General features: G+C 49.0%; 1 protein-coding gene across 1 annotated transcript in view; it reads right to left on the bottom strand.

Annotated features, from left to right (window-relative positions):
• The window catches only part of LOC146805589 (E3 ubiquitin-protein ligase HERC2-like), a 1563844-nt gene that overhangs the window by 453262 nt on the left and 1095033 nt on the right, over window positions 1-15549 (bottom strand). The window contains 1 exon segment of the mRNA XM_085622871.1: window positions 13999-14106. Coding sequence (XP_085478997.1) covers window positions 13999-14106 — 108 coding nt within the window.

Here is a 15549-nt window from a genome sequence, read left to right as displayed (position 1 = left end):
AAACAATACCGCAGTTTGGGGTGAGGATTGCGCGTCGATCGTCGAACTGGAAGCTGTTCGGAGCCGGAGCGCGAAGATCACATCCGAGCCCGATGGCGGAAAAAAACAATCTGAGGATGGAGCCGAAGCCCATGCGCAATACGATCCAAAGGAGAAGTCACCGACCTCGTGACTTCCAAAGACTTTCCAAGAGGAAAAAAAAACTGCAAACATCCAGGCCCAACACCAGATGGCGATCTATGCACAAGTGTGTAATCCGCAGCTCATATGCCTCGAACATAAAGTTAAAGGAAATGCTTCCTGCATACATACGACCCGTTTAATGGCATGCCAGACCTTGAACCATAAATGGGGGCTGCTATTGCATCCTCTGGCAGGAGGCAAGGCATTAATTTCCTCACATGCCACATATACTTTTCCCACTCACAATACGGAAAGCGGAGTGTGGGATGTTTGTATTGCGCATGGATTTGCCATGTCAGAACCTTAATTTCAAAGGAGCGTTGATGTCTCATCCTCCTGCAAGGATGTAGGGAGGCATTTCTTTTCTATAGTTGCAGGAATTTATTATTCATACCAGTGGGTATTCATATGACTGCATATGGCATGTACACTGCATGTCAGGACTTAGGCCACAAAGAAGTGTTGCTACTGCATCCTCCCGTGGACCTCAAGTTTTTATTTCTTCTAAGGTGCATACATGTCAACCACAGTTTGAAATAGAAAGGTTGGCTGATTGTAATTGGCTAGGCGCATGGGATATAACCCAGGTTTGTGCACAGAGACTAATTAAACAATGTGCATGAAAGAAAAAAAAAAGGAATGGAAATGGAAACAGTTTTTTCAAATCCATCCTATAAACGTCCTTTCAGTAAAAAATGTACAGGAAGTGACATCACTGTATTTCCCATTATAGACCTGCACAGGAAGTGACACTCGATTTTCCATCATCCATTTGCAGAGGAAGTGACTACACTGGTTTCCCACGCACAATACCCTGCGTTATTCCCTCTTCCCTGGACTTATTTAATGGTGGATGCAGTGCAGACGCGCTACTGGCATGCTAAATGCAAGCCAGTCTGGGCCTGTACCATGTCAAGTGCCAGGAACCCTTGTTCTCCTTCTACCCACTGGCACCTTGCAATGTTCCTCCGTGCGCTCAACCCTGGATGCCGGTCACGGCACTGCTGCCACACCGCACCACACAAGACAGAAGTGGCATTTACATGCACCTCCTGCAAGTTCTAATGCACTCTCCCACACACTACACCAACTACTCTGCACCAACAGCACCCTACTCACTCACACACAAACCAGTCATCCTCTCACAAACTAAATACCACGCCATACTTGCATGCATGCTCCTCTATACCTACTCACTCACATACTCACTCACTCACACACCAAACATGCCACGTAGATATGGGACCTACTGCGTTCCAGTTCTGCTCTTCCTCAAGAAAGCATGCCTAAACCCAAGCTTAGCACTAGACAGCACCACAGCCATCCCCACTGGCTACAAGGTTGGCAGGCAAGACTGTCCGCACAATCCTGGGCATGAAGTTGCCATCATATTCAAAGGTACCATCAGCTGCACCAACTGCATGAACACCCCCACCAGCTACATGGAACACTCACGTTCAAGATAAGCATCTCAACTAACTTCTACATGGGTGGAACCCTCGTATACAAGACATCGGGATCCCACAGCATTTCACCAGAGACATCACAGACTTCATTGCACTCACCAACGCCAGCACATTCATCCTCCTCAGAAACCTTAAAATTCCCCTAGAAGACCACACCAATCCAAACTATACAGCCCTTCTAGTTCAACCTCTGAAAACTTGCCCTTAAGCAGCCTTTTGCTGAACCCATCCACACTGCTGGTTGCCTATTGGACCAGATTTTCTCCTCAATCAGCAACATCACAGCCGAAAACTAGCAACTATGACCTGGACAGACCATGCCCCGTCAGTTTCAGCATATCCATTCCGTCCCACCACAGACCTACCACCAACAGAACTGCCCGCCACAGCTTGAAAAGCGCCACAGAAGAGAAGTCGAACACACCAGCAAATTGTGGTAAGCATTCACGAACCTCAACAGCTGGTTCTCCGCATGCACCGACACCCTGGCTGCCCTCTAGCACAACCCAGTGGCAAGAGCCTGACCACTGGCCAGATGGTACACAGAGGCTGACGAAACACCATTGTAAGTAACTGGAGTACAAATGGAGAATAGGTCAAGACACAGAAGATAAACATCTTCAAATCAGCCATAAGACACTACCACCAGCATTTATGGAACACCAAGTGCACAGCTCTTGCAGATCACATCAATGCCAGCACCAACAGCTGCAAGGAATCTTCGCTGTCATCAAAGATTTCACTGCACTTCCTACCACCTCCAGCAACATCACCTTTTCACAAGACCTTTGCAACAAGCTTTCAGAATTCTTCTATATCAAAATCACTTTCATAAACAGCAACTTAAACCCTCAACTGGACGCTGTCACTGTTGCAACGAGACTTCCATTCATAGCCGATGAATGAACCCTGATCTTGTGGTCTGCCATCACAAGTGTTGAAACTGTTGCTTCCATGAAGACCATCTACTTGGTGGGTCTATAGGAGAGTGGGTTTCTGTTGCATTAACCCCCCCACTTTTTGCCAGACTACTGATGCACTTTTGCTTGATGTGCCCTGGGTCCCTGCCAATCAGGTTCCCAGGGTCTGTGTTCTTTCCCCAAAACTAACCCAATTGGCATCTCTGGCCACAGGTCAGCCCCTGGTAAATGGTACCACAAGTACCCAGGGCACTGTGACCAGGGAAGACCTCTAAGGGCTGCAACACTTATTGTGCCACCCTTAAAGACCCTGTACCTTTACACACATACACTGCCTTTGCAGGCTGCGTGTTTTGGTGCAGAACAAAGCGAAGAGTCGACATGGCACACATCCCTGTGTGCCATGCTTACAACCCACTGCCCTGACATGGATCAGTCACCCCTCTAGCTGGGTGCCCTATGCCAGTGGTGAGGGTACAGGTGCATGAGCCCTGTACCCCTACAGTGTCTAAGTCCATTCTTAAACAATGTAAGTGCTGTGCTGATATTAAGAGTATATGGTGCAGGGAGCTTGTCATTACGAACTCCACAGCACCATAATGGCTACACTGAAAACTGAGAAGTATGGTATCAAACTTCTCAGCACATTAAACCTACACTGATGCCAGTGTGGGATTTAATGAAAAATGCACCCAGAGGGCATCTTGGAGATGCCCCCTGTAAAACGACCCACTTCTAGTGTTCCAACTGAGTGGCTGCTTAGGCTGCCACCAACAGACATGTTTCTGGACCCCTGGGTCTTGGGGGCCTGAAACAATGCACAGCCTGGGAGGAGGTGCCAAGCCTATTCCCCCAGGATGGGCAGGGTTCACGAAGGGGAAGCTTCAAAGGCATACCGCCTTTGGAGATTCCCCAGACCCTTTGCTGCTTTCAGCAACTGGTTCTCCCCCCCACTTTGGGCAGGAGAATCGTCGGGAAAACCTATTGAGGGAGAGAGGTGTCCCCACCTCTGCCAACTCCACCCCTCAGGTGGGGGTGGCGAGGTGAAGCACAACTCCGAGTCCCCGCCATCTTGAGGATGGGGGGACCCAACCAACCAAGGACAGGCTCCTGCCCCCGTCCCATTGGAAAGGGGCAGAATAGGGGTGTACTCACCCCAGGGAAAGGAGCCATTGGTCCCTTCCCTTTACCTACCTGTAACGCCCCTAAATCTAGTATTTCGGGGGCACCATGAACCTTGCCTTCTCAAATTCCCACAACCTACGAGGAAGAAGGACGAAAGAAGACGCCCAGCAGAGAACACTGCAGAGAACAACTGACTTGGCCTCAGCCCTACCGGCCCGTCTACAGTTTTCAGAGATCCAGCGCCAAAAGTCGCCTTGTCCTGCAGTCAGCGACCTCCTGGGGACTGGCTGCCTTCAACAAAGACCAGATCTCCTGTGAACAGCAGTTCTGTTCAAAAGAAACTCCAAAGCAAGACTCAGAGCCTGCTGAGGACAAAGAAACTCGATGCCTGGAAACACCACTACACCCGTCGCCTACAGTCCGAGTTACAGTGACCCACTGGTTCCAGCGAGGTCCCCCAGCGTTCCAGAGTCCGAGTCCATTGTGGGTTGACCCCTCCAGGACTCCCCGACTTCGTCTGCAGCCTCTGCACGGAAACCCCCCCAACCGCGAGTGGCCCAGTAAGGTGAAATCCGACCTCAAAAGACACCCCTGCATCTAGCCGTCCTGCGCCCTGGAGAAAAGAACCCGAGGTGCACCTACGTCCCTGAGCCCTTCAACTTACCTGCCCAGCTGTTGGTTCCTCCCGGACGTCTTCCTGGACCGAGCCTGCAGCTATAAACCAAAACCAAAAATCTCCATAGAAAACAACTGGGCACCCGACGCCAAAACAGAACTCTGCACCCGGCCACCCCAGCGCCACTGAGGGTGCACCTTTTGTGCTGGCTTGTTTCCCCATTTGCCCTGAGCTAAAGTCCAGGAGCTTTGCCCCAAAGCTGTGTAGCCTACAAGCTAGCAGCCACCAACCGGAGGCCCCCTATGCCCCACTGGATTACATTGGGCCTCAACACTCTGCACCCGGCTGCCCCAGTGCCCCTGAGGGTGTAACAAGAGCGCACCACTGACCCTGGGGACCCCTGAGTCTACCCCCAGAACTTGAACTCCCACTGTCGATAACTTACCTGTGAACCGATAACTACTTTTCCTCCATAGCATAACATTGACCGATTTTCTTCCAAAAAGTTTCTAAGTGTGGAGTTTCAAAATTTAAAAAAATTCTTTAAAAATCGCACGAATTACCAAAACGTATTTACTTACCTGTTTGCAGGAAATGTCCCAGTGCTGAATCCGGGTATCCAGCACTGAGTAAGAAAAGTACAGTGAAAAGTAACTTACCTGCAATTTACTGAAACAGCCTATTCATTTCAATGTACTGTATTTGCTAAGTGTTGCATACTACTGCTCCCCTGTAAATCAAACAAAGTACAATTTCTATTGCATTTTCAAACTGTTCCACATTCGGTAACTTATTACTGTAAAGTATTTAATGCTTACCTGTGCCAGGCTGGCTTTGTTCTAAAATAAAACACAGTATATTTTTTATTGGCCTAGAGTTCAGTGTCTGAGTGTGTGAATTAATTTGCTGACTGAGTGTGTACATCAAATGCTTAACACTGTCTTCTGATACTGCCTTACTGCTCGACCAAGCTACCACAAATAGAGATTAAGGTTCTATCTAACTTTAACCTCTGCCTACCTCTGGAGACTCTTGGACACTATACACACTGTACCTCACTTAGGTGCAATATATATAGAGCCAGTTTCTTACAGGGTCCATCTGACCTTACCCCCACAACACCTTCGGCAAAGGACGGAGCAGCGAAGCACTAACACCTATTCTCAATGCTTCCATCGACTCAGTCATATTCCTGGACACCTGTAAACATGTCACTGTCATGCCCCTGCTCAAGAAACCATCCACTGACCCAGCCACACTTTCCAAATACAGACCCAGCTCCCTCCTACCATACCCGGCAAATGTCTTACAAAAACTTAACAGACACCTCAAAAACCTCAAGCTCCTCAATGAAACGCAGTCTGGATTCAGGTCCCAGCACATTACAGAAACAGCACTCATCACTGCCAGAAACTACATCCACATGATCCTTGTTAGAGGATACATGGCAGCTCTCATTCTCCTGGACCTCTCTGCAGCATTTAACATGGTTTCACAACCCATCCACATTAGGAGTCTGCACGAGAGTGGCAACCAAGGACATGTTATCCGCTGGATCAGCTCCTTCTTAGAAAATAGAACACAAAGCTGTCAGCCTGGCGTTTTACTCCTTGGAAGACTGAAAACTCATGTGTGGAGTGCATCTAGGTTCTTCGCTCAGCCCCACCTTCTTCAACACACACATGACCGCTCTGGCTAATGTCATCCGCGCAGACAATATTAACGTCCTCTCCGATGCTAGCAACACGCAACACCACCTGTCCCTCTCCGACAAGACCCCCAACACAAGAAACAAGCTCACCGCTTGTATGAACTAAGTTGCTAACTGAATGAAAGCCATCTGTCTCAAGCTTAACACCAACAAGGCAGAAGTAGTAATCTTCGGCAAGAACACCTCACCACGGAACTCCAATTGGTGGCTTGCGAAACTCTGACACTGACACACACACACACACACACACACACACAGACACAACGAACCTCGGAATAATCATAGACTGTAAGCTGGACTTGACTGCACAAGTCAAAGTTGTCACTGCATTCTGCTTACACACCCTGAAGTATGAGTTACTTACCTTCGGTAACGATGTATCTGGTAGAGTCGATTCTAGCCGCAGATTCCTTCACGCAGAATTATCCAAAGGCGTGAGACTGGATCCGGAAACTTTTTGCAACAGCATCCCTGCAGGCCGGGGGCGGGGCGACATCACGCGGCTCCGCCCAGGCATCGTCCGCGTACGTGACGTCAGTGAGGTCACATAAGACCCGCCCAGGCGCGCCCACATTAGTTTTCTTCTGAGAACTTTTTCGCACCACAACGCGGAATCACCAGATAAAAAACTGGGGAAGCATGGTAACAGTGTACAAAGAGCAGAAAAATTGGAAAGAAACAGTGAAAAAACAACACCACCAGAGTAATGCCAAACCGCAGAACCCAAGGGCAGGGAAAGAAGAGAAGAAGCAGGAACCTGCACAGTCACCCTGCCAGCACAGACAACCTCCCATCCCTGTGCCCTGGAGGCAAGAGCACACGTAAAAGTCATGGCACACGTAGGCAACCCACCCCCGCATCCTGAGCAAGGAATGGAACCAGTCCCAAGACAGACAGGGACAACAAAACTTCCAAGCCACCCAAATCTAGAGCACAACCACCTAGAGGGCAACCACCCACAATGGCAAGGGCAAGACATGGCCAGAGGACCCTCAAACCAGAGGATAGCAATGGAAGGAGGGGAGGGAGGATAAGGATAGAAACAATCCCCCCCAAACCTGGAGTAGCCAGAGCAGCAGGACACCAGCGCACTGGAACCCCATCCTCCAAAGAACCAAGCGAGGAATGAACCGCATCCAGACGGAGCCACCCGTCAAGAACAAGGAAGGCACTCACAGGAGACACAGCCCCCCACTGGGAGGCAAGGACCGAAGACCAACCCAAGGGTCCTCGCAGAAAAGGGGAGGAAGGGCGGGCCGTGAAGGAATCTGCGGTTAGAATCGGCTCTACCAGATACATCGTTACCGAAGGTAAGTAACTCGTACATCTGATAGAGACTACTAGCAGCAAATTCCTTCACATAGAATAGATACCCTAGTAATACCCCCTGGGAAGGAGGGTCTACGAAAGGACCCCACCAGCCAATGCAGAACAGAGGGCCCCACAGGGGACCAGATCTGTGGACCAGGTAGATCCTCGCCCTTGCCAAGCCAAAGGAACCCCCACAAGCAGAACCCCACCGACCCCAAGGAGACGTAGGAGGGAAAGAAGGATGAAGAGGCTCGTACACTCACAGCAGAGGAACCAAGGGCAAGGACGGAGAGGCCGAACCACCCCACTCCCCCACAAGGCAACATAGCTTCCGCCGAATGCCAAGACAGGAAGACGGAAGAAGAAGAAGAAGCCTAGAGGGTCCAAGGAAACTAGGGAGAAGAAGGCGAGCCCGTTCTAGATGAGAGCAGCCTGCCAGCCAGAACAATGCTGGCAGTCAAGGCCAGAAGGAAGAAGAACAGCCCGAGGGCCGAGTAGGCGACGCCTGGCAAGGGAGAACACAGGGACATCCCAGACCGCAGAATGGGAGCAGGGAGAGGAGGAGAGGCCCAGGCCACCACCACGAGTGGCCACGCACACGACCTCAGGAAGCAAAAGCAACCTATGCAAACACCATAGAGAACAGGTACCCGAAGGCGATCAGAACCCTCTAGTAGAGCGCAAGCCATATGACAGCTACCATAACCCCACATAGGGCACGTGAAGTCCCAAGATATGGGAACCCTCTTTGGAAGAACTTCCGCAGCAGAGGAAGAAACAAAAAAAACACGGGGAAAAAAAGCACCCCCGCTGCAGGCTTGACAGCAGCCCAAGCAAAGCAGAAGGCCCAATCTCAGGGCCAAGTCGGCGCAACAACTCCTGCAGAACTCACACACAACAACAAAAGGGCCGTCCAGCAGCCAACAATGCCAAAGTCCCAAGGAAGGGCGTAAACGGCCAGAAAAACATACTCCACAACCATAACAGCCGGCCTAAGAAGGCCCAGAAGCAACCCTAACTCAGAAGTCACTGAGGAGGGGAAGGAGGAGGAGGAGGAGGACGGAGCCCCGCAAAGAGCCTCTGGATGGCGGAGTCGGCCGGGGCATGAAACAATAGACTGACATCAAATGGGAGATCAATGGGCCTCTCCCGAATATTTTCGGGGAAGACGCAGTCCCGAAGCCAAGCATGGCGACGGAGAGCGATGGAGGAAGCCATGGCCCAGCCCAGCGCCTCAGACGTCCGGAGCATAGAATAAATGCCGCAAGCTCCCAGCCATCCAATGCATGATGCCGCAAATCCACCTGAGCAGACTCCTGGGACGCTACAGACCCCAGAGACTCAGCCGAGTCCCACAAACAGGAGGAGGCCCTAGCCAGCACACACAAGGTGTTAAGGGCCCGCAGGTGCCGCGCAGGTCGAGGCGAAAATGTTGCATCCCTAAGTGTCCAGCCAGTGGGCCTCTCCAAACGGCGGAGCCAACAGGGGCGGCAGGGAGGGAAAAGCAGTCTGCAGAAGCGGGCTGGCGGCTGAGGGGTGAATGGACAGGCACGCCGGGGCACGCCGGGTCACGCGGCGTCGGCAGGTGCCGATGCAGAAGATGCAGAGGCACCGGGTCCCCGGAGGCAGGACGCCTCCAAGTCCCCGTCAAGGCAGAAAGGAGCGAACCTTCAAAGGGAAGCAAGATTTCCCTCCCACCAGAGCCCTGGTGGAGGACCTCCAACAGATGGTCCGCCGGAAAGTGAGCCACTGGATCACCCATGCGCAGAATGCCCACAGCCGTGGACACCATGTGAGCGAAGGCCGCACCTGCATCCGTAGGGCCCCGCAGTGGAAAAAGCAGCTCCTCTGTGGGCGACGGCTGCAAACTAAGGCGGCAGTCCCCGAGGCCAAGCGGGGTGGGCAAGGGCCAGACCTGGAAGTCAGGAGGAGCCGAAGAATGAGGGACCTGCCGCTCTTCCGACGAACACCCCTGCCTCAGGAAGGGCGGGAAGTCGCCCTTCGACGCCGGTGAAAAGGACACCACACGGTGACCAGTCTCCGGGGAGGACGATACCAATATGCATCCTGCCTCCGGAGAAGGAGCGTCCGAAGACGAATCCACGGTACGACCCCTGCGCGGAGCCGTAGAGTCCGCTGCTTGAAGCAGGACACCGGCGCCATCCGGCGTCATTGGGTAAGGGACCTCCAAGTCACCCCGCACCAGGGGACCGGAGTAGAGCTGGAGCCACACCGGCCCCGGAGCAACGCCGGCCCAACCCCTGCCGAGGCAACCACCTGCGTGGGGGAATGGGACGGGCCCGGGGAGGGGCCCGAAGCCCTTCACCGGCCGTGGCCCAGAAGGAGGCGAAGGTCACCCGGCAACCCCTGTGGCAGCGCCAGGGACCATACAACCTCCCACTTGCACTCCAACGAGGCAGCCACCTGTGAGGAGGTACGAGAGGGGCCCGGAGAGGGACGAGGGGTCCGCCCTCGACCTGGAGCGTGACGAGAAGAGTCCACCGACCCCTGTGGCTCAGCACGGTCCTCCCCCGTCCATCATTTCTTTTGGTTTTTGCTTTGTTCGCCATAAGTTGGCAGGGTATGCCAAGACGTGAGTCCCTTGCTCACTTTGCCACTGGATTCAAGCAAGCCTGTCTGAAGACGGCTGAAATGCCAGAAACCGGGCCTAGGAAGCTTGTTTCCGGTCCAGGGAAGACATGGCTTAGCAGTTCGGGCTGGACTGTTCCCATGAGGCACAGGGTCAGACTTATTTGCATATGGCCATGTCTGAACTGGGGTGGCAGAGTGGGCTAAAGAACGGTGATGGATTAAACCCAGATCAGTTGACTGGGGGTGAGTGCTTGCAATGTTCAACACTCCATCCATCATTTCCTTTGGTTGTTGCTTTGTTCGCCATAAGTTGGCAGGGTATGCTCAGACGTGAGTCCCTTGCTCACTTTGCCACTGGATTCAAGCAAGCCTGGCTGAAGACGGCTGAAATGCCAGAAACCGGTCTTAGGAAGCTTGTTTCCGGTCCAGGGAAGACATGGCTTGGCAGTTCGGGCTGAACTGTTCCCATGAGGCACAGGGTCAGACTGATTTGCATATGGCCATGTCTGAACTGGGGTGGCAGAGTGGGCTAAAGAACGGTGATGGATTAAACCCAGATCAGTTGACTGGGGGTGAGTGCTTGCAATGTTCAACACTCCGTCCATCATTTCCTTTGGTATTTGCTCCCCCAAACACCACATGCAAATGAGGTGAGGGTCCGTCGCCTACATAAGAAGCCCACAAAGTGTGCATGTTTTAAAGTCCGAAGGCATTCGCACACTGATCCACCAAAAAGAATGGAAGAAAGGGGGCCTTAAACAGGCCCGTAGCAAGGAACAGCACGTGGAAAAGGAAAAAACTGATGTGGGCGCGCCGGGGCGGGTCTTATGTGACCTCGCTGATGTCACGTACGCAGACGATGGCTGGGCGGAGTCGCGTGATGTCGCCCCGCCCCCGGCATGCAGGGTTGCTGTGGCAAAAAGTTTCCACACATCCCACTCATACAAAGAACCATATCAGGAGGATGGACGGCTCTTACACGGCTCCAAAAGTATGGAAAGGTCTCCCACTCCACATCGGGGCCTCCTACTCTCTTGAATTCTGTAAGATGCTGAAGACCTGACTTTTCAATTAACCAACCTACCTAGGCAGGCCTGGATGAACACAGACCTGCTCAATGCCAGCATACCCTCACAGGTGATAGTGCGCTTTACAAATACACATAAAATAGCTGCTGCCAGGCCTATGCTCTAGCAATAGCTTTTTGCTTGTTGCTATACCTATGGTATATTAGACCAAGAGCTGTACCATGTCAATAACTGTCATATGGTAACAAGGAACATACTTAAGGCTTGCAGCATGCACTTCATAAGGACATGAAACAGCAAAGATTTCTCTATGACCTAATATTTTGATATTAATGCAATCTGCGTAATGGGACAAGCTTCACCGTTTGCCGCCTTGTCCCACCCTGATCAGATGATACTACCATGGTGGACTCAACCTAAGGCGGGAGCCCACCTGAAGGAGTTGTTAGAAACTAATCTTTTCTCTGCATAAGATACTTGGATCCAGTTCTGTCTAAAAACACCTTGGATATGCTACAAAGTATCCTTTATGCAGGTGATATCCTAGACTTGAGGTTGAGTCTACCCTGGTAGTATCATCTCACTAGGGTGGGAGGATGCAGCAAATGATGAAGCATGTCACATTACGTGAGTGAGCCTACCTCGTCCTATTCTTGGAGATAGCCCACTTTTATGTAGATATACAAGATCACACAAACTAGGGCTAGGGAGATTATCCCCTATACATGACAAGAGGATGTCACGCCAATTCTGTGTTTTGAGTGTTTTCCAAAAGGCAGGTGTGAGCCCTGTGTATCGACTCTCTCTTTTGTTGGTGTTTATAATTCTCTCCTTCTGGCACAGGGCCTGTTGAACCCTTGACCACGGACATCAGCAATGGCAATTTAACTAGTAACAATATGCATTCTGGTAATTTCAGTTTAATCATAATATCAGGGGAGTAGCTATCAGTGGTGCAGCCGGTGCACAGCACTGGGGTCTAGACGTCCGGGGGAACCCACATGCTCTGCACAGGCTCCAATCATTTTAGAATTTGCCTGCGCCCAAGTTTACCTTTGGGAAGGGTGAGGGTGACTATGTAAGGGACATAAAAGTGATAAACCCAGCCTTGGAAGCTAAAGAGCCCATCTGCAGCTACGCTTTCACAATGGCATAGGATATATTCATTAATTCTGCACGGGGACCTACTTCTGCTCCCCCGAAAAAGACATCAGTGGTATCATCCAATTATAGAGAACCTCAGATCAGGAGTGGAGACAAAGCCTCACTTAAGAAAAAAGTGTTTGAAGGGCTCAGAAATAAAACTACTTGACCCAGATTTACAAACATTTTGTGCTCAATTTGCATCACAAAAGTGACGCAAATCAGAGCAAAATGTTTATTTTGGATTTACTTTCCACCCCAAAACTTGTTTTATGCTGGAAATTTGGCTGAAAGTAAAGCAAAACAGCACTTTGTGCTACTTTCCATGACTTTGTGTCCAGTGGGTGTTCCATTGGTGGTAAAATGGGAGTTACTATGCAACCATTCATGGTTTTAGACACAGACCCCTATCTTCTAATATTAGAAGATAGAGCTTTGTACCAAAAATTATGCCTCTTTGAAGCGAACGTTAAGAAATGCTTTTATTTCTCCGAACGTTTCACACTTTGTATGTATGCAGCACTGTACATCACACATTCAAAGTGGGAAACTTTTAAAAGTATTTTGTACTGGAAGGATACCCTTCAATTGCAAAACCTATGCTAGACTCAAGCAGACATCACTGCACTATGCTGCAAAGGTGTCTACTGGTGCTCGGTATCTTGATTGTGCAACAGCGCTAGGGAGAGAGCAAGATAAAGGCATATCTTAGTAGATATGGTGCTTTCCTGTTCTCTCACATTTGTTGCTGTGCTGCACTGTGTGGTGAATTTGTAAACAAGGGCCTTTACAGCCACATCTACACATATATATACTCGCATTTGAAAATCTTGACACAGTGCAGTGTTCAGTCACATCTCCCACAACTTGCCCACTGCTCTGCTACACATTTTTCTTGACTAGAATAGGGGTCTCTCTTCTTCAGGAGAAATCTCCTTATCACGTTCAGCCTGTGCAGGCTCTGGTTTAATTCCCACCTGATAATTTCAACCTTCCGGAGAAGGTTCTTCTCATGCAATATCTGTTTGTGTCTCCCTTTTGTGAAGACACTGTTTAGTGCATCCATTGAAAGAGATGCATTCATGTCCACAGATCAATGCATCAAAAGATAACCATAATGGGAACACCTGCTGCAACTCTCATAATAAGACAAAGGAGAGTCTATAATTTCCTGATGGTGAAGCAGCCATTTGCAGAAAAGGGATTTTTATGACACCTTTAAACTGAAGGTATACTTCACAACTCATGAAGAGCAATGGAAGCACTCCTTAGACATGCGCTGCACCCCCTGTTTCCTGCACTAGACTCCACTTCTGACTACCTCTCCAACAGATTGCCCGTAGTGATGTTAAAGCACCACAGTGCCAAGATAGAAAGCTAGACATTAGCAGAATTGAAAGGCGGTGAAGAAAGGAGAGGGTTTTGGATACCAGATGGCTTTCAATTTCAACGGGTATACGTCCAGTTCACAAACAAAAATAATTCTGAAATGCATATTAAAGTTACCTATTTCAGAATGCAAAGCAAAAGCAAATCTAAAATTAATTCAATCCAGTCAATAGCAAGAAATAGGATAAAATGATGGTGGGGTAAAAGGGCCAAATGTACCAAAAGCGTAAACAACATTTGTTCATTCAGTCCAGCAAGCGGAACCTTATACAAAACACATGCAACAGTGGCTCACGCTTTTATAATTACATGAATCCAAATGGCCTAGCGTCATTTTATTCCTGCAAATACGGTGGATAATCACTTAAAAACCTATATTTGTTATATAAATATGAAGCCAACAATCAGAGCTTAAAGAGCTTTGTGAAGCATAACACAGGTAGTATTTTCTAAGAAGTAGTTTTGAAGAATACAGTAACTGTTTAAATAAGTGCGCATGTCTGACTCTCTTCACCTGATCTGACTGATACAATCCTGTTGGCACCATCCATAACGGTGAGGGGGTCGTGGCGCCGCTCCGTGGAACACTGGCGGTCAAACTCCACTCTAAGCCCCTCAGCACCTAAGACAGTAAGAGCCAGAAGGTTTTATTTCACTTTTGCTGTTCTCTTCTTTACAATGTACAGAACTATGTGAAGACAATTTACAAACATGATTAAACCTACATTAAAAAAACATTACTGCAATAAGCATGCAGCAATATCAGACCAGAGAACAATTTCATTGATCATAAATTAAGGCAAAATGCACTATTACTTTTTTGTCAAGGTGGTCTTTGCTATCCTACCACTGTTATTGTTTATCTGTACATGCATTCAAGAAATGGGTTTCTTTTTGAAATATGTAAAAATACATTTCTCAGTAAAAAAAAACAATTACATGGAACGCTCTGTTCAAAAGATAAAACAAGCTTTAACAATGCCACTACAACTGGCTTTAAAGGAATGTTGTATAGTAATGTGAAACGTTACAAGTAGACAGCATGGTAATGGTATTTGTGTGAAAGCAAAGAACTGTAGAATAATATTGGTGTAGGTAAAAAATGTCAGTTGACAAATGTCCTGTCACGCCAGACCTAAAAATCTAGGTAGGTTACAGTGCAATGTACAGCAGAAAAGACAAGAAACTAAATTACTCAGTAAATACGTTGGTTCCTTCCTATGGAATGACTGATGAAGATAGAGCTCTAAATATTGAGAGGGTGCTGACAGGGAGACAGAAGACTAGGATCGACACGTAGGAGTAAACAAGCTCAACTATAAGCAGAGTGGCACATTTGGATTGTCTGAAGAGGGTGATCAAGTAGGTTGGAAGACTCGAATACAGTGCATATCTGTAATCTAGTTGAGGAATAATGACAGACTGCAAAACAACTTTACGCCAGTGGACAATGAGGAAAGGGAAGGGATGACTTTGCAAAGCATACAGATGTAAATGAAGCACAGAGAAAAGTCTCATTTAGTTAAGGTGGGGTGTGAGCCAAACTCAGAAGGTGACCAAAGTGAAGACAGTAGTAAAAACCACAGATCATCAAAACCTCTGTTTTATCAGAGTTAAGAATCAAGGAATTGGCTTTCATCTTGGAAGCAACCTCTAATACAAGGTCCCAAAATATGGATCCGAGCATACTGAAGAGTAATGATGACTTGGGTATCATCAGCGCAGGCCATAAATGAGAAGCCATTGCATCAGATACGAAAGGCCAACGGTGTAAGAAATACTGTAAAGTGGCAGGCTGAATGAATAGCCAGGAAGGAACACCTCTGGAAATAGTTTTAGAGGAGGAACAGTAGGCAGAAGATGATCAGACAGACTTGGCAGACAAAAAAGAAGCAAGCCAGGCAAGAGCAGTGACATGGATACATAATTGACAAAAATACAACAATGCAGGGTATTATGCTTGGAAAAATCTCAGCTAATGGCAATCGCTCAGGCACGATACATCCTGAACTGCAAGGCAAGGTTCTCCTTTGAACATGATCATAAGCAATAACAGACTAGTTTT

This window comes from Triturus cristatus, chromosome 8 (genome assembly GCF_964204655.1).
Source record: "Triturus cristatus chromosome 8, aTriCri1.1, whole genome shotgun sequence".
NCBI classification, from domain to species: Eukaryota; Metazoa; Chordata; class Amphibia; order Caudata; family Salamandridae; genus Triturus; species Triturus cristatus.
The sequence above is the reverse complement of the archived record's forward strand: the minus strand, read 5'-3'. Positions and strand labels throughout refer to the sequence as shown.